Source organism: Monodelphis domestica, chromosome 2 (assembly GCF_027887165.1).
Source record: "Monodelphis domestica isolate mMonDom1 chromosome 2, mMonDom1.pri, whole genome shotgun sequence".
Taxonomy (NCBI): domain Eukaryota; kingdom Metazoa; phylum Chordata; class Mammalia; order Didelphimorphia; family Didelphidae; genus Monodelphis; species Monodelphis domestica.
Genome location: NC_077228.1, coordinates 272,281,549 through 272,302,027, shown reverse-complemented (window position 1 = coordinate 272,302,027; position 20,479 = coordinate 272,281,549). Strand labels below are relative to the sequence as shown.

The following is a 20,479-nucleotide window of genomic DNA, read 5'->3' as shown; positions in this document are numbered from 1 at the left end:
ACTTTAAAAGACTGATATATATTAATTTAAGGTCGCCAAGGAATTCAGCTATGTAATTCCTAAATGAAAACTCAAGTCAGCAGTCAACCTTTTATGGAGTTTAATTACAAACAGGAGGAAGAAAGGTATTAGAGATAGAGAGAGAGAAGGAGAGAGAGAGAGAGAGAGAAAGAAAGGGGAGAGAAGGGAATAGGGCTTAAATAGCCCTTCTGTTTAGGCTGGGCCAAAAGGCCCAAGCCCTTAGATAGCTGAGGCAAGGAAAAGAGATCAGTCCCTATTACTCACGTGACCAAAATGGAGAAACAGTCTCAGGGGCCTCTTCCTCCAGCTTCCTTCAGAGCAAACTTCTCAAAGCACCACCTCTCAGAGCAAAAACCTCTCCAACCAACCACCTCTCTGTCCTCAGACCCCTCTATCTTTAAGGAAACCATCCAAGTTCCCTCCCCTCAGTTCTCACATCTACCAATCACTGTCCATGTCTTCCCTGTGCCAATGGTGGCTCTAGCTTAACCCAGGACCGCCCAGAGGTCTGTGGCTTTGCACATGTCTGTTGAAGGTCATATTCTCAAATAATTAAATCTTGATCCTTTGCTGCAGCCCTTCCTAAATCCTGTTAGGACTGAGTGGGGTGGAAATTGTATTTTCCAAGACCTGGTTCTGTCATTCCAAGTATCTCCAGTGTATCAATTCTAAAATCAATCATGACTCAAAGAAATTCCTGTTCTATGCTTAAGCATAGGTCAAAGCCCTTTCCATTGTTCAGCAAAAGGTTTCTGTCCTAAAGTAATCTTAACAAGGGAGGAGGAGGAACCTCCCATGCCAATGGGGTTCACATTCCAATAGAGTTCCCACTATCAAGAGGAAATTTTTCAAGTATGAAATTTCCCAATGGTGAAATTTCCAACATTTATAAGTCTAAGACATTTTAAGGTTTACAAAATGAAGCCAAGTTGGACCATGGGGAAACATGGGACATAAACATTAAGGGCTCTGGCCCTCCAGGAGGATTTCCCCAAATCTTTGCATGCTCCTTATTCCTTCCCTTTCTGATGTCCCTGAGTTCACCTATGACATATCAAACACAAAACCACACCTCCACTTGAATTTGGCCATGCCCATTTTCCAGGGTTTATGAGAAAAGGTGAAGATTTCTCTGGAATGGGAGATGACTAACCCCCTGATAGGAATAAATATGCAAATCCTGATACACAACCTGCTATTCCACACTTGTAGCTGCTACTCTACACTTGGGGAGCTGCTATTCTATCAGCCCCAGGGCTACTCCAGCACCTATTAAGGTACTCTTTTATCTCACAAGCTAAATCATCAGCCCCAAGGCTATCTGGTTAGTCCCCAGGCAATTCCACCGTTATAAGATTATTTCATCACTTTAAACCTCTTTGTCTTCAAATAAAATTCTTTTTTTACTTCTGGATTGGAAGGAATTTGAGCCTCCCATTCTTGGGGTGAGACCCCACTACAAACTTTGGGTGTATTTCTCCCACAACATAAGCATCCAGAAAGAAAAACAGTTCGAGTATCAAAGAACAGTCAGATTCACATAAAGACTTGGGAGCCCCTACTATAAATGAAAGGAAATCTTGGTAAATAATATTCCAAAGTCAAAAGATATAGGCTTTCAACCAAGAATAACTTACTTTGAAAAATTGTGTATAGTTCAATGGGGATGCAGAGATGTAGATGGATCTTTAACTGAATAGGGACCTTTGAAGTATTTCTGCTGAAAACCCAGAGCTGAATAGAAACTTTTAAATAGAAATGTAAGAGCCAGAGAGATCTAAGAAGTTCATATATTTGAGTGAATGAGAAGAGGGCTCATGATAATGTAGTGCTAACATTCTAACATATGAAGAAAAGTCAAAGTATCCTTTCAGATTCTTAATATCATTAAAGGATACAAGAATTAAATAAGAAAAATACAGGACCTTGGATTAGACTGGTACTAGAGTTTTAGGGGGAAGAGAAAAATATATAAAAGGAATATACTAACATAGAAAGGAAAAAGGGCTAGAACTTGCTATCTATAATAATTAGGGTACACAAAGAAGAATACAACATATGGAATAAAGAGAAAGAAGATCAGGCATCAGATGAATCTCAGTCCTATCTAAAACAGACAAAGGATGGATGAACACGCACAAATATGGTATAAAAATATATCATACTTCACAGGGAAAGAAACAAGTAAGGTGATAGGAGGGAAGCTGATAAAAATGGGAGGAATAACCACAAGCAAAAAACTTACTCATTCAAGAAGAATCAAAGGTTGAAAAGAAAAGAGAAGAACTAGAATTGAAGGCAATATCAAGAAACTGTGGAATGGTAAAACAAACTATGGTATAAGAATGGAAAGGAATATCACCATGTCATAAGAATAATGAAAGAGATGATTTCAGAAAACCCTGGGTAATATGAATTGATGAAGAGTAAACAGAACAAGTAGACAATGATGAAGAGTAAACAGAACAAGTAGAACAATTTATATCAGGACAGCAAAAATGGTAAAGAAACACAATTTTGAAAGACTTAAGAACTCTGATCAATGCGATGACAATTATGTCTTCAGAGGACAATGGAACATGTCACTCACTTCCTGTCAGAGATTTACATTTTTGGTCTTCTCCAAAAAGCAGATTCATTTGCTTGACTCTGCTTATTTGCTCCCCCCTCCCTCTTCTTTCTATCAATTTTCAATAGGAGATTAGGAAGGAAAGGTTCAAAAAAAGTGATGCCCAAAAAAGGGTATTATTGAAACATTTTTTTGTTAAACCACAGAAGATATCAGAGATTCAGAAGAAAGCAGGCAAAGAGAACAATTATAAAAATAACATATACGATTTAAAATATACTTTTTTTAAAAAGCAAGTATCACAAAATATATAGTCCTCTCTGGGTATTATGCTGTATATCATGGAAATGCTCTTTTTTGGTGTTTAATTCAAAATATTACATCTACAGTATCAAATTTCATTCTGGGCATCACATGTTAGGAAGAACACTGAACCAACTAAACTAGAAAACATTCAGAGGGCACCCAGAATGGTGAAAGGCATCAAGTTCATGCCATATAAATAAGGGCTGTTATGAAAAGTGCTGGTTTTAAAGTAAAGTCTAATGAAGAGAAGGCTCAGGGGAACAAGACATCTCTCTTAAAGTATTTAAAGGTGTTAACACATGGAAGATTAATTAGATTTATCCTATTTGACCTCAAAGGATAAAAGGAAGTTGAAAAGAGATAAGGGGAAAATTCCCCAATAAATAAAACTCTCCAAATGTTGAAGTCGTTGGCACAGGATTATGTTAGGGTAAATTACAGAAGATATTCTTTTTCAGGTATGAATTAGACTGGGTGACTAATGAGCCTCCTTTCAACTCTAAAATTCTATAATTTTGTGATAAGAAGCTCATATAAATAATAGAATCAAACCAAGAATTTTAGAGTTAAGGGAATATTATGAATTTCAAAACTACTCCACTCTAATCAGAACATTCTTTAGAAGATCTGATTTAGCTATTTCCTGATCAATAACAATAGAGATACTTGGAATAACAGAATCAGGTCTTGGAAACCCACATTCTCCACCCTACTCAGTGTAACAAAATTGGGAAGGGCTGCCTCAAACTCAAGATTTAATTATTTGAGAAAATGGCCTTCAACAGACATGTGCAAAAAAAAGGACAGACCTCTGGGGGGTCCTAAGTCAAGCTTGAGCCACTATTGGCACATATGAGACGCAGGAAGTGAGGTAGAGAACAGCCTCGGGAGTTCTCGGGACTTCCTGTGAGGAGGGCTAGAGTGCATTTCAATCCTGGAGCTTGAGCATGGAGGAGCCCTGCAGACAGCTTTCCTTCAGACCGGTCATGTAAGTGATAAGGACTGACCCTTTTCTCTGCCTTGGCTTTCCAAGGCCTTAAGGCCCGCTTTGGCTCAGCCTGAGCCAGAGTGGTTCTGAGTTAAACTTCTTTCCTTCTCTCCCTTTTCCCTTTTCTCTCTCTCCCTCTAATATTTTCTTCCTCCTGTTGTAATTAAAATACCATAAAAATTTGGCAGCTGACTTGGGTATTTTATTATTTGGGATTTCCCTTGGCGACCATTTAAATTTAGATTTTTTTCAGTCTCAACCATAATATTCACCCTTTACAATATGGTTCTAGGAAAGAGGGGAGAAAGACAGAACGTTCTTTTCCCCCCAATTCCAGTTCTACAATAATCAATCGATCATTGTTGTTCAGTCATTTTAATAGTGTCCAATTCTCCATAACCCCATTTGGTGTTTTCTTGACAAATATATTGGAATGGTTTGTCGTTTTCTTCTCCAGCTTGTTTTACAGATAAGGAAACTGAGGCAACAGGGTTAAGTGATTTATCCAGGGTCACACAAGCTTGTGTCTGAAGCAAGATTTAAACTCAAGTCTTTCTGACTCCAAGCCTACCACTCTATCCACTGCTCCATGTAACTGCCTCAGAACAATCAATAAGCATTATTAAATACCCACTTTGTGTCAGGCACTGGGCTACGCATGGGGTACAAAAACCAAAGTGAGAGCACAGATGAGGAGATCGGACATTGCAAACACAAGGGATAGACAGTACAAAGGTATAGAAATTACAAAGAGAGGGCAGTCGATAAAGAACAGTAAAAAGAATAATTTAATTAGAACAAAGAGCGTGTGAAAGGGAATAATGTATAATATGGATGGAAAGATGGTTTGGGGGTCAAGTTGTGAAGGGCTTTGAATGCCAAAGGAGCTTATATTGGTCCTAGAGATAACAAGAAGCCATTAGAATGTATTAAGTAGGGCATGATCTGGTCAGATTAGAAAAATTTATTTTGGCAGGGGCAGCTGGGTAGCTCAGTGGATTGAGAGCCAGACCTAGAGACAGGAGGTTATAGGTTCAAATCTGACCTCAGATACTTCCTAGCTGTGTGACCCTGGGCAAGTCACTTAACCCCCATTGCCTAACCTTTACCACTCTTCTGCCTTAGAACCAATACAGAGTATTGATTCTAAAATAGAAGGTAAAGGTTTTTTTTTTTAATTTTGGCAATGATGGATTGAAATGGGAAGAGAAGAAGAAGAAACTTGGAAGAGGTTCCATTTGTTCCACTTCTTCCACTAGATACTTGAATCCTGGGGCTGATCTTAGAAGAATATACTACTCCATGAAACAAGCAGGCCTAAGATTCCAATGTACACTGGTTTCAACTAACAAGCTTGGGGTCATGTCTCTTATATTCTGAAAAAAATATCCCTTGATTCTTCCATCTCGACAAACTAATTTCCTATATCTGAATCTGTCCTTTGTTGCTAAATTCCTCAAAAAGGCCATCTACAATAAATGTTCCCATTTTCTCTTCTCTTACTCTCTTCACTGCTTAAAATTTGGATCAGATAAGAAAAAGAAATTAAAAGAATTAAAGTAGGCAATAAGGAAACTAAACTATCATTCCTTGCAGATTTTATATATATATATATATATATATATATATATATATACTTATACATACTTAGAGAATCCTAGAAAATCAACTAAAAAACTAGTTGCTTACAATTTGGATTCCAACTTTATCATTCTACCAAAACTCTCTCCAAAGTTACCAATCATTTCTTTGTTGCAAGATCCAATGGCCTTTCTTCAACCTTCATTCTCTTTGACCTCTCTTCTGGCTTAGATACTATTGATCATTCTCTCCTCCCTAATTCCTTCTTTTCTCTTGGAGCCTGGCATTTTCTCTGACTGTCCCTTATTGGAATGCTCTTTCCTCAACCTTGCCTGTTGACTCCTCCAGCTTCAAGAACCAACTAAAATCTCATCTTTTACAGGAAGTCTTTCCCATTGTAATTCTAGTGCCTTCCCTCTATTTCCTATTTATACTATAAATAGCTTGTTTATATATATATGTTTGTATGTTGTCTTCCTCATTAGATTTAGGATTAAATTTGTGAACTCCTTGGGGACAGGAACTGTCTTTTGCCTCTTTTTGTATCCCTAGTGTTTAGCATAGTGCCTGGCATATAGATAGTGTGATAAAGCATTAGTGATAAAAATAAATGTAAAAGACAATTCCTGCACTCAAGAAGCTCACAGCCTAATGGAGAAGACAACATGCAAACAACCACATATAAACGAGATATAGACAGGCACTGTGCTATGTACTTTTTAACAAGTATTGTCTCATCTGATCCTTACAGGGACTTTGGGAGGCAGGTTATTATTCTCATTTAACAGTTGAGGAAACTGAGGCAAATAGAGGTCAAAAGCCTTGCCCAGGATCACATAGCTAGGAATTGTCTGAGGCTACAATTGAATGGAGGTCTTCTCAATTCCAAGCATAGTACTCTATCCATTGCACCATCTAGCTGCATCCCATAGAGCACAAAAGGGTGAGTAGCTTTTGAGTGGGACTTGGTGGGGGAGGGGCTGAGATTGGAGAGGATGGGAATAAGGCAGAAGGCAGTGGGAGGTGGAGAATGGGATGTGAATAATAACAGATGGTAGGGATTTACAATCAGTAAGAAAGGGAGGTTATGACTGGGTAAAAATTTGTTAATAATTTACAAATGAGTTCAGGTGGGTATCAACATTACTAGGAGTTTGGTATCAGAATGAAATACTCTTAGGATATTAAGCAACTCAGTCAGAGGCATTTGCAGGCCAGGCCAAAAGAGAGGAGGAAGAAGCAGGATGGAATGGTGACTGTCTCCTACAGGCAGGAAAGGATCTTCTGAAAGAAGGAAGAGGCCAACCTAGGAAACTGGCATGTTTTAGAATGGTTACTCTTTATTCTCCTTAAAGCAAGAAGATATCAACCTAGGAGACTAGCCTATTCTTTGTAACCTATAAAGATGACCTATAAGAATGGCATGCAAATGGAATAGTATTCAGATCATAGGGCAGATTACAAAATATCCTTGCCATTTCTGAGAGATGGTTCTACACATCTTGTCAAATGGAGAAATCCAAAAATGATAAATAATTTGCTAAAATAAAGACTCTGAAGTGTAAGTAGGAGAAAAAAGTCTTAAAGCATGCTGAAAACTTCTAAATAACGACAGGTAATTTGTGTAAGTAGTTCAGCATTTCTGTGAAAGTCTTTTGTAGTTATTTTCAATTATCAACCATGAATACTTTCTAAGCAAGAAGCTAGGTAATGAAAGTAAATCATGAAAAAAACAAACAAACCCTGTTATGGAAAATACTTCTGAAAAACTGAATTCAAGTTTTTGCTGAACCCTAGATATAACAAAATCCTTCAGTCTTATTTCCTTTTTAAATCAAGAAGTCTGACATTTTGCAAAGAAGTGAGATTTTTTAAAACTCTTCATCAGTTTAATTTTAGTCATTTGAATTCAATCAAATTATAGAAATGTTTCTTTAGAATGGAAAAGATAAGAGATACAATGAATTTTGATTCAGTGATTTTAGTTTCCCTTCAATTTCTTCCCTTTCATTTTTTTCTTGTGATGCAAAACACACTTCCATATTGGTCATTCTGTAGGAGCACACTCATACATAACCAAAATTCCAAAATAAAATAAAAAATACATCAATGTGAAAGATGACTCCCACAGTTCTTTCTGGAGATGGATATCATTCCCATCATAAGTCTTGCAGGATTATCCCAGATCAGTGCATTGCTGTGAATAGCCAAGTTTTCCCAGATAATCATCACCCAATATTGCTGTTATTGTATACAATGTTCTTCAAATTCTGCTCATTTTGCTCTCCATCAGTTTCCATAGTTATTACCAGCTTTTTCTAAAACCACCTTGCTTATCATTTCTTATAACACAATAGTCTTCCAACAGGTACCACAATTTGTTCAGCCATTCCCCAATTGATGGGGCATTCCCTCAATTTCCAATTCTTTGCCATAACAAAAAGAGCAGCTATAAATATTTTTGTACAAGCAGGTCCTTTCCCCTTTTTCATTATCTCTTTTACAGACCCAGTAATGGCATTACTGGATCAAAGGATATGTACAGTTTTAGAGCCCTTTGAGTACAGTTCAAAATTGTTGGGTTTTTCTTGAAAGCTCAGTACACAAAGTGTACTTTGTACACAGAGTGAACAAAGCAAACCCAACCAGCAGCTGGGCACAAAAACAAGAGTACTTTTCCTACATTGTGAGAAACAATGGGTGTTACATGAAAGGCAAATGTGTGGGAGATGTAAGCAGACTACAACACATAACCAACAAGGGTTTCTGCAGAGAAAGAATAAAAGATTTTGTAAAAGAATGTTCATCAAGTGGTGATGATAAGAGATGACAAGAGGTGGGAAATCATGAGAAATCATGAGAAGCCCTTCATACTGGGAGGTCTACCTGTGATGAGCTTATAGAAAAAAATGCTTCAGAATGGGCAATCATCGTGGGTCCCACTCTGTAATAGAGAACCCCTCAAATCAATGGGGTCATAGAACTATTTGTTTGAAGTATTAAGAAATGTAATAATGAAACAAAATGAAGCAAAAACTAAAGAATATAACAGTCTCATGAGATTATAGCAAGCAAGCTATTTTGCACCAAGATTATTTTAAACTGAATTACAAAACCATAACTTATGATGCTCAATGACTATTAATGAAACTATTTCTTCCCATTTGGCACCAATGGAAAAGGAAAAGAATAGCTTGGTTTTTTAATTCTCTAAAACATTTATTATGTACTACTCTGTGTCACAGCAAAGTTTTTTGGTATCTAATAGACTCTGAGAGCCTTAAGGTCAGGCAACATGCATATTCCCTGGGCTGCAAGGTGTAGCCCTCAGTAAGGAAGGCCCCAGTTCAAGTTCTGTCCTTGATACACAATGGATTCATGAGATTCAAGTCATCTCACATCTAAATGCCTCCAGCAGCTCTTTAAGACTAGAAGTGTGGAAAAACATTAACTGCTCATGGGTAGGACGAGCCAGTGTAATAAAAATGACCATCCTACCCAAACTCATTTATCTATTTAGTGCCATACCCATTGAAATTCCAAAAATTTTTTTTACTGATTTAGAAAAAACCATAACAAAGTTCATTTGGAAGAACAAAGGATCAAGGATATCCAGGGAAACAATGGAAAAAAAAATACAAAGGAAGGGGGCCTTGCAGTCCCAGATCTCAGATTATATTATAAAGCAGCAGTCATCAAAACAATTTGGTACTGGCTAAGAGACAGAAAGGAGGATCAGTGGAATAGACTCGGAGTAAGTGACCTCAGCAGGACACTATACAACAAACCCAGAGAACCCAGCTTTTGGGACAAAAATCCACTATTTCATAAAAACTGCTGGGAAAATTGGAGGACAGTGTGGGAAAGATTAGGTTTAGACCAACACCTCACACCCTACACCAAGATAAATTCAAAATGGGTGAATGACTTGACTATAAAGAAGGAAACTATAAGAAAATTAGGCGAACACAGAATAGTATACATTTCAGACCTTTGGGAAGGGAAAGATTTTAGAACCAAGCAAGACTTAGAAAGAGTCACAAAATGCAAAATAAATATTTTGGAATACATCAAATTAAAAAGGTTTTGTACAAACAAAACCAATGTAACTAAAATCAGAAGGAAAGCAACAAATTGGGAAGCAATCTTCATAAAAACCTCTGACAAAGGTTTAATTACTCAAATTTACAAAGAGCTACATCAATTGTACAAAAAATCAAGCCATTCTCCAATTGATAAATGGGCAAGGGACATGAACAGGCAGTTCTCAGCCAAAGAAATAAAAAGTATTAATAAGCACATGAAAAAGTGTTCTACATCTCTTATAATCAGAGAGATGCAAATCAAAACAACTCTGAGGTATCACCTCACACCTAGCAGATTGGCTAACATGACAGCTATGGAAAGTTGTGAATGCTGGAGGGGATGTGGCAAAGTAGGGACACTAATTCATTGCTGGCGGAGTTGTGAATTGATCCAACCATTCTGGAGGGCAATTTGGAACTATGCCCAAAGGGCGATAAAAGACTGTCTGCCCTTTGATCCAGCCATAGCACTGCTGGGTTTGTAACCCAAAGAGATAATAAGGAAAAAGACTTGTACAAGAATATTCATAGCTGCACTCTTTGTGGTAGCCAAAAATTGGAAAATGAGGGGATGCCCTTCAATTGGGGAATGGCTGAACAAATTGTGGTATATATTGGTGATGGAATACTATTGTGCTAAAAGGAATAATAAAGTGGAGGAATTCCATGGAGATTGGAACAACCTCCAGGAAGTGATGCAGAGCGAAAGGAGCAGAACCAGGAAATCATATACACAGAGACTGATACACTGTGGTACAATCGAACGTAATGGACTTCTCCATTAGGGTCAATGCAATGTCCCTGAACAATCTGCAGGGATATAAAAAACACTATCCACAAGCAGAGGATAAACTGTGGGAGTAAAAACACCGAGGAAAAGCAACTGCTTGACTACAGGGGTGGAGGGGATATGACTGAGGAGAGACTCTAAATGAACACTCCAATGCAAATACCAACAACACGAAAATGGGTTCGAATCAAGAACACATGTGATACCCAGTGGAATCATGCGTAGGCTATGGGAGAGGTGGTGGGGGGTGGGGGGGAAGGAAAAGAAAATGATCTTTGTTTCCAATGAATAATGTTTGGAAATGACCAAATAAAACAATGTTTAAAAAAAAAACTAGAAGTGGCAAAAGAAAATGTATACCTAAAGATTTTTTTAAGTCCCCTAGAACCTAAGATAATGTTCTGTACACAATAAACTCTTAAAAAGTTTGCTTCACACAATGATCTGGAACAATCACACAATGATCTGGAAAGACTTATGATGGGGAAGGCTATCCTCCTCTGCTGGAACTGCTGTAGTCATCTTTCACATTAGTTTATTTATGGTTTTATTTGGGGGGGGTTGGTTATGTAGGAATGTGCTCTTACAATGACCAAAATAGAAGTATGGCTCTTTTTATTATTATTTTAAATTTTATTTTTAAAAGTTTCCATGGTTACATAATTCATATTGTCTCCCTCCCCACTCTTGGAATTGACAAGTGTGATTTTTAAATCTCCTCCATCTTGCTTGGTCTAGCACCCAAAAATTGTGCACACCTACACTACACGGGCATGTGCTAGTCAATGACAAACCAGAAACAACTAACTGCTCACCTGGGCTGTCCTAAGCCAAGCTTGAGCCATCATTGGCACATGTGAGGCGCAGGAAGTGAGGTGGAGAACAACCTCTGGAGTTTGCTCACTTCCTGGGGACAGGGCTAGGCAGTGAGGAAGTGAGGTAGAGAACAGCCTCTGAAAGGGTTTATGGGGACAGCTGTTGTGGGCATCTCCAAGGCAAGAGTGGGATCTCCAAGGCAAAAGCAAAGAGGCCTATGGCTTGGTGGCCCAGGTTCCCTTGTAATTTTTAAATCTCCATCTTGCTTGGTCTAGCACCCAAAAATTGTGCACACCCACACTAACGGGCATGTGCTAATTAATGACAAACCAGAAATAACTAACTGCCCACTTGGCCTGTCCTAAGCCAAGCTTGAGCCATCATTGGCACATGTGAGGCGCAGGAAGTGAGGTGGAGAACAACCTCTGGAGTTTGCTCACTTCCTGGGGACAGGGCTAGGCACCAGTTCGTTCTAGGAGCTCAAGCAGGGAGGAGATCCGCAGGCAGCTTTCCTTCAAATTGGTCACGTGAGTCAAAGGACTGATTCTCTTCTCTACCTTGGCCTTCTAAGGCCTAAACTCCCTATGGCTCTGCCAGAAAATTGAGTTAACCTCTTTCCTTCTCCCCTTCTTTCCTTCTCTCTCTCTCTCTCCTTCTTCTTACTCCTGTTGTAATTAAACTGCCATAAAACTCCATTCTGACTTGAGTGTTTCATTTAGGAATTTCATAAGTGAATTCCTTGGCGACCTTAAATATATATATATATATTTTTAAAAGTGATTTCACTATCACACAAGTAAGTCCACTGAGTTATACATATATGATCACTCAAAACCTACTGGAAGTATGTTTTGACAAGAAAAAAGTTTTTTAATGTTTTCTTCTGTCATTATTTTATGCTGGCAATGAGAATTCTGCAGCATGGAATACTGTAGGAAGGCAAGGAGGGTGCTAGAATGGATACCTTCAGATGGACAGAATAGCATGGGGTATTGAGCTTGAAGGGTTGGGATGTGGGGTGGGGGTAGGGGGTGGGAGAGCTGTAAGGGCATTGAAAAGGAAAATGAGAGGGGCTTTTTTTTTTTTTAAATGGGAGCTGATCCTCCCCTTCTCTCTTCAAAGGCTGGCCGACTCCTCTCCTCAAACCTTACTTCATGGTTGGAGATAAGAGGAAAGGGAAAGTGTTGGATAACCAGATGATAGATATTTCCAAGAAACAGCACAAAGTTAATAGTATACAGCAATCAAAGTGTGATGATTCTTATATGCCATGTGCAAACAAAATCATCTTAGCTAGAACTACATTCTATCACTAGACTTAAACTTAAAACTTAAATATAAGAAGTCTTATTAGAGCACTCCTCTGTGACCCCAGAAGAGTCCCAGGCTCTGTCTTGATGATTTCCTCTGATCTAAAGATATCAATGTAATTTGGAATTTCATGCCTCCTGCAAGATCTCACCTGGTCCCCGGGACTGGCTGTCATCACAAATGTGTAGATCCAATCGAGAAATAAGTAAATGATAAGATGACTCCTTCACATCAAACTTCTCAAAGTACTGGCTGATACGGCTGTTGCTATGACTGCTACCAAATGTCTGGCTCCAAGAATGAGGGGTGCTGTGAGCAGCAGGTGAAGTACTCTAACAAAGAGAAATAAAAGCTCCAAGCACTGAAATTCTACATACAGGATTTCTTAAAGTAGACAAATCATATAATAATGCCTGGAAAAGCCAATATACATCATGTACTACACTGTCCCAGGGCAAGACATCCCCTTTCTCTTGTACTCATAAATTAGGTTGCTTCCTTGAGGCTGGTTACACCCACTACAATATCAACTCCACAAGGTTGTAACTAGTCTAATCAGTACTGTCAAAGGAATCACTAACACATTTTTCCAGGCTCCTGTCCATTGTCATTAAAGTGTTACTATTTAGTAGACCCCAGAAAAGCCTGTGAATTAGAAGACATAGATGGCAGATTTATTAATAAATCACAGGAAAGAATATCATTCTACCAAAAGAATCTCCCCCTGTTCCCTTCTTATATGATTCTCACTCCTTGGATTCTTCCTATTTCGACTATGGAAGTCCATCATGCCAACTCACTTGTATGGGCCCAGGTGCCAAGCTCTTTCTCTGTAGGGCTGACTTCTCCATGGCTTCACTCAATGATTCTGCATACTTCATCATAGCTTTGAGCTGTGAGTCAGTCAGTACCCATAGCAGGTCATCCAGCAGGAACATCAACTTGGAGGTTATCACATTGCAGTCTTTGGTCTGACAGGACCAGAGATAAAATTCATTTTGTTATAAAATTGTAATTAATCAAAACCCAGTTTCCCTGGGTCAACCTAAGAAATAGTGCCCTCAACACCCCAAATTTTAGCTTTGCTTTATTTTATTTTTGTTGTTAGGTTGCTTGGTTTAATCTTTAGCACTTGAGAAAAAATATACACTGGTTTGTTGAAAATTCACCCTCTGGTACAATGTTAAATCATAGAGATTTCATTCACTCAAGCAAAATCAGTTAGTAAAATTTTTTTATTATTTCATATTATTGATCCATTTTCTCTGATTAGTATTGCCCCAACCACTGAAAAAAATTATAGTAAATTACAAAGAAAAACTTTTCAAGTGTAATTGTTCTTCAGGATATTTACAGATGACTTATTCAGGTTATACATACATTGTATAGTATATACAGCTCAAGTTTAATTGCTGGAATATGCCTTAGTATAAAAGCATCTATATTTGGCAATTAGTGTAGACAATAGTGTCTAAATATATTAAATATATTATTCATTATTCTAAGGATTAGTTCTAAAAATTAGTATTTAGACAATATTATCTAAAAATTCAAGGGTAGTCACATTCAGAACTTTCCCAGGGAAGTTTTATACTGACTTTAACTTTGGGAATGATTAAAATTTATTTTTAAAAATTGTAATCTGAACCATCCCTATAAATGATATATAGTAGACCGCTGAAGAAGAAAAAACACTTCTTCCCTTTCCTTCAGGCAAGGCTCAAGGCAAATTACTTATAAGTTCCCTCCCCTAATATAAAATTGGGTTTCTTTAACCATTAATCAAGTCACATGAAAGCTATATTCAGTTAGAGGGATTGCTTTTATTGGCAAGATCTTGGGGACAGTGTAAAAGGGTAAAAGAGGCATTATTTGAGGTAAATTTCCTCCTTCCTGACCTACTGAGTCCCTTCAAGGAAATAACAAGAACAAGCAAGAAAGAGATACATTTGCCAGCTGCTTTGAGAGGTTTGGTTTCTCTTTCCTCAAAAATTTATAGAGTTGAGGAAAATAGTAAGGGAAAATCAGGTTAAGATCAACAACTCACACCCTATGCCAAGATAAATTCAAAATGGGTAAATGACTTACATATAAAGAGTGAAATAATAAATAAATTGGGTGAACATAGAATAGTATACCTGTCAGATCTATGGGAAAGGAAGGAATTTAAGACCAAGCAAGAGCTAGAAAAAAAATCACAAAATGCAAAATTATTTTGATGATATTAAATTTAAAAGTTTTTAAACAAAAAAAAAACAATGCAATCAGAATTAGAAGGGAAGCAGCAAATTGGGGAAAATTTTTATTACAAAACTCTTTGACAAAGGTTTAATTTCCCAAATATATGAAGAACTAAGTAAAATTTACCAAAAATCAAGCTATTCCCCAATTGACAAATGGTTAAGGGATATGAATAGGTGGTTTTCGGAAGAAAAAAAAATTAAAACTATCAATAATCACATGAAAAAGTATTCTAAATCCCTCCTGACAGGCAAATCAAAACAACTCTGAAGTACCACTTCACACCTAGCAGATTGGTCAATATGACAGCAAAGCAAAATGATAAATGTTGGAGGGGATATGGCAAAATTGGAACACTAATGCATTGCTAGTGGAGTTGTGAATCAATCCAACCATTCTGGAAGGCAATTTGGAATCATGCCCAAAGGGCTTTAAAAGAATGTTTACCCTTTGACCCAACTATACCACTGCTGGGTTTGTACCCCAAAGAGATAATAAGGAAAAATGTTTGTACAAAAATATTCATAGCTGTGCTCTTTGTGGTGGCAAAAAATTGATAAATGAGGGGGTGTCCCTACATTGGGAATGGATGAACAGATGATAAACTGGAGGATTTCTATATGAACTGGAAAGACCTCCATGAATTGATGCAGAATGAAATAAGAATGCTTTCCACATCTAGAGAAAGAACTGTGGGAATAGAAACACAGAAGAAAAACATATGATTGATTATGTGGTTCGGTGGGGATATGATTGGGATTTTAGCTGTTGGCTTTAAAAGATCATTTTATTGCAAATATAAATAACATGGAAATAGGTTTTGAATAACAATACATATCTAACCCAGTGGAACTGCTTGTCAGCTCTGGGAGGGGGAGGGAAGAGAGGTGGGAAAATCATGAATCATTCAACCATCGAAAAATATTCTAAATAAATTAACTTTTATTTAAAAAAAAGAATTTAAAGAGTTGAGAGAAAAGATAGATTCCCAGGAACTAAAGTGTTTTGGAGGAAGTTGGCCCAGGAGATGCTTAAGAAAGACATTCTGAAGGCCCAAAGAGAAACAATTTTAAGGCGGAAGAAAAAAGGGTTTGTTTGAGAAGACTAAAATGAATGTCAGGGAACTTACCCATCAAAATAAAATATAAATGTATAGAATGTTTGAAGCAAGGAAAGGTAATAGAGGATGAATATAAGAATATCATGGCAGGGGGTATCTGGATGACTCAGTGGAATGAGAGCCAGGCCTAGAGACAGAAGGTCCTGGGTTCAAATCTGTCCTCAGACACTTCCCAGTTGTGTGACCCTGGGCAAGTCACTTAACCCCCATTGCCTAGCCCTTACCACTTTTCTGCCTTGGAACCAATACATAGCATTAATTCTAAGACAGAAGATAAGGGTTTTTAAAAAAGGATTGAATCAAGAGGATTAAATTCAGTAGGAATACATATAAAGTCTTGCACTTAGGTATTAAAGAAATCAACTTCACAAGTAAAAAACAACATTCTAAAACAATCTGGGGAGGTTTATTGACTGCAAATTCAATATTGGTCAGTGGTACCCGGTAAAGTCAAAAAAGCTTATTTGATCTTGAATTGCATTAAGAAAAACAGCTTTCAGGATTAAGGAGGTAATAGATAATCCCACTATATCTCATCCTGGTTAGACCTCATCTAGGCCATCTGTGTTTAATTCTGTATACCATACAATTTAATCAAGACACTGATAAGTTGAAGGATAGTGGAAGGCCTGGGATCATATCATATGAAAATTAGTTTAAGGAAATGGCTAAAGCCCAGAGAAAAGTAGACTCAAGGACTCATGATAACTGCTTTCAAACATCTGAACAAATGTCATGTGGAAGAGGGATTGCACTTGTTCTGATTAGTCTCAGAGGGCTATAAAGTAGGAGCTATGTATTGAAATTTCAAAGAGGTCAATTTAGGTTTGTTATCAAGAAAAATTTCCCAACAATTAGAGCTGTCTAAAAGTGAAATACATATCCATGAGAGGTGGTGGGTTCCTCCTCCTTGGAGATCTTTAAGCAGAAATTAGATCAATACCTATCAGATACATTAAAATGGGAGTTGCTTTTATGTTTTGGAGCAGATGGCTGCTGAAGTCCCTTCTGATTCTCATATTCTGTAATTCTTGAAGTTTCTAATGTTTTCAGTGCTTACTAAGAAGCAATGAAGCTGAATTTCTCAGGGCCTGAGTCAGTTGCTCTAAAGCAGAAGTTCCTAACCTTTTTTTATGTCACAGATCACTTTAACAGTCTGGCAAAACCTACGAATCCCTTCACAAAATAATGGTTTTAAATACATAAAATAAAATATGGATTACAAAGAATTATAAAGGAAACCAGTTATATTGAAATAGCTATCAAATTACTTTAAAAAAAAGTCATGGAACACAGATCAAGAAGCCTTGCTCTATAGCAAGCTGGGACACTCCTAAACCACCAGTAAACTAGTCTATGCCATACCACTACAAACAGACCTATCAGTGAAATTCTAGATGTGAAACCCAAAGATAAGAAAAAGAAGTTATCTACTTCCAAGGCTGTCCATGAAAATGGGAAAAGGAAACTATTGTGTGGAGAAAGATACTCACTCTTCTCTTAAGGGCTATTTGGATCCTGCCCTGGTTGGTAATGAGCCTCAGTGGAGTAGTGAGTGGATCCTGATCACCACTGTCAGTGGCATCTGCCTCAATTCGAAGAGTCTGCCAAGTTAGCTCCTTAAATGTCAGAACCTGGGAGAAGAGAAAAACATTCTCTTAGAATGCTGATGACCAAATTGACCAAAAGAGGGCAGTAAGACTAAGACCATTAAGCATACAAAGAATAGAAGCTCCCAACACCTTCAACTGAGCAGAGCTCCAGAAGGCAACTGACTACAGCACCCAGAATTGAAGGAAAAGGATAGAGGGGAAATTTACTGGCATCAAAGTTGAGGTTGATATTCACTATCTTAAAAAAACCTTTCTGAATAATATAGAATACATGTTTTTAGATATCACCATTTTAGATTTTATTTAACGTTTTTGTTTCCTTTACAAAGTCCTACTCTGGTATCTCATGATGAGGTAGAAGTGTCCTTGGATTCTAAAGGACTATATCAATGGACTACTCAAACTACATGTAGGGGCTGCTATCCTTCTAGTGGCAATTTTTGAGTACTGTCATTGTGAATACTGTCTGTTATCCGCAGATCTGTCTAGTCAAGTACGATGGGGCTTTTAACCTATAAGCATGCCCTAAAAGACCATGAAACAAAGGAAAATGTTTTAGTGGTAGAAAGCATGAGAAAGAATTTTAAAAATCAAAAGGATTATTATCCTTAAAAATGAACAAGGATTACTCTTATTTCAGTTTTCCCATTCCCCTTAAAGGCTGTCACCTCTCCTCGGTGGGGGTCAGTGATGCGGGTGAGGCGGAGGTCACTCTGCTGCCAATTAGGGTTAACACTGTAGCCCTGGAGCTGCCACAACTCGAAAGAGGCATGAAAGGCCTTGGAGTGAATCTTGATGGTGATAGAATTAACGATAATGAACATCCCCTCCACCACCTTCTCAGCAAAGCCATACTCACTGTAAACAATGAGAGAGAACAGTCAAAGGATTAAGATAACCTGAATGTATTTTCCTCCAACTTGAAAGATGAGTGAACTAAAAGAGGCTATTTCCAGTCTTCAAAGTACTGTTCCTTCAATAATAAACTAGATATTGTTGGACAATGGGCATCACAGGACTGTAGGAGAAACTAATAAAAAGGACACATTAGGTTTCTATAGGATATTTAAAAAGACATCCTCTTTAAGCACCAGACACCAGAAAGTATACTGACAATGGAGTAGCTCCATTTCTTGAATTCTAACCCATACTCATCACTACTCTACTTTGCAAGACACTTTCCAAACAACATTTCTATATGTCTATGGTGAAAGTTAAAAGGAAGTAGAAGGGACAATGCCATAAGAGCCTTTTACTGAATATGTAGCTCTGCTTTACATATACTTGGTCTCAAACCTGTCCAATACAAGTAAACTTTCCCCCAAAAAACCTTTTCTCCTCCCACTCCCTTTGGATCACCTTATTTCTTTACCTAGTCTCCCATATGGGGAGGTAGAAGGGAAAAGGGCTTGGACACAGGATATCAGAGTGGCTTGATACTTGGAGATGTGCAGGATGACCCTCCCTACTTCTTTCCAAACATTAAGACATTTTTTACTCTTCCACTACTATATATATCCCATATTCAATTCTGTTGATCTTACCTTTGCAAATTCTCAAATCTGTGCCTTCTTTTTTATTTTCATTGCCATCACTGTGCTCTAGGTCCTCATTACCACTCATCTAGACTTTTGCAGTAAGTACTAAAAGGTCTTCCCACCAGATTAATCTCCTTTACACTCAAATCTGGTAATATGATTCCTTTGCTCAAAACTCTTCAGTGGTCTCCTACCATATATCAAATCAAGTCCACAATCCTTAGCCTGGACAGCAAGGCCCTCCACAATTTGACAAGATCCTGCCTTTCTTTAAAAAAAAAAAAAGTCCTATTGACACCTTTTGTTTTTACAACATAGTCATTTCTGCACATTCCTGTTTTTTACAATGTGTGTGCATACATGCATATACATACACAGACACACACATTTAATTCTACCATATAAAAACAAAAAATAGTTAATCCAATCAACCAAAACAGCATCTGATAAACACCCACCTCCTACTGAGAGAAGCCAATATTCTTGCTTTTAATTTCTTTCTGTTTTATGGTATATGCAAATAATAGGAGTGGAAGCATCCTTACATTATTGGGAAAGCTTCCAGTATTTCTCCATTACAATCTTACCTTTCTGGACTTACCAACACTACTCCATGTGTACTGTGCTCTAACCAAATTGAACTACTTTTCATTCTATACTTTCCTATCTACATTTCTTTGTTCATGCAAGGAATGTTCTCCCTTGACATCTTCAACCTGCTGAAAGCCTACCTATCCTTTAAGGTTCAGCTTATTTGTCATCTCTTCCATGAAGCCTTCCCTTATTCTCCAGGCAATTTCTTTCCCCACCATCACTGCCTAAAGTAGTGATTGTGTACAATACAAAGCAGCTGATTTAGACTCTTCTGATGCATTATGGTCAGTTACTATCATGAACTGTTTTTTAACATTTTTCACTACAATTATTTATGTGCCATATCATCAAAGTATTTTGTCAACTCCATGAGGGTAGGGACTGACCATACTTTATTTATCTCTGTAACTCCTCCAAGCAGGGCCAAGCATAGTGTCCTAAACATAATAGACATTTAATATTTACTAAAGTTGACATTGGATACTCCTGGCTTATACATATAACTACTTCTAATGCCAGAAATGAATGTTACAGAAATAACTGGATCCAGAGCAACTGACCTCTGTCCTGAAGCCAGGGCAATGGGAGACTGTCCATTGGGGGGCCGAGGCTCCTCACATGTTCTCATCTCTACTTCCACTTTATCCAGACACTGTAAGAAAAGCCATTTAGAAGTGAATGCTCAGCAAAGCATATACTAACATTAAAAAATCTTGAGATCACCAGATTTGGTGCTTGCTGGAAGGGACCTTAGAGATCATCTAATACAACTAGCACATCTGACAGATCAAGAAACTCAGGCACATAGGAAAGCAACTTGCCCGAAGTCACAAGGTAGTAAGTAGAAAGGCTGGGATTTGAACCCAGTAACTTGTCTCCAAATCCAGCATTCTTTCTATGACATTA

The 20,479-nt window shown here is 37.7% G+C and overlaps 1 protein-coding gene across 3 annotated transcripts in view; it reads right to left on the bottom strand.

The window, feature by feature from the left end:
• BLTP3A (bridge-like lipid transfer protein family member 3A) overlaps window positions 1–20,479 on the bottom strand; it is a 75,542-nt gene that overhangs the window by 31,737 nt on the left and 23,326 nt on the right. For all 3 annotated transcript variants that reach the window (XM_016430996.2, XM_007483711.3, XM_007483712.3), the window contains exons 4-8: window positions 20,134–20,225; window positions 18,110–18,299; window positions 17,322–17,462; window positions 13,268–13,438; window positions 12,619–12,799 (exon numbers count right to left, since the gene is read on the bottom strand). In XM_016430996.2, coding sequence (XP_016286482.1) covers window positions 12,619–12,799; window positions 13,268–13,438; window positions 17,322–17,462; window positions 18,110–18,299; window positions 20,134–20,225 — 775 coding nt within the window. The remainder of the gene's footprint in view (window positions 1–12,618; window positions 12,800–13,267; window positions 13,439–17,321; window positions 17,463–18,109; window positions 18,300–20,133; window positions 20,226–20,479) is intronic.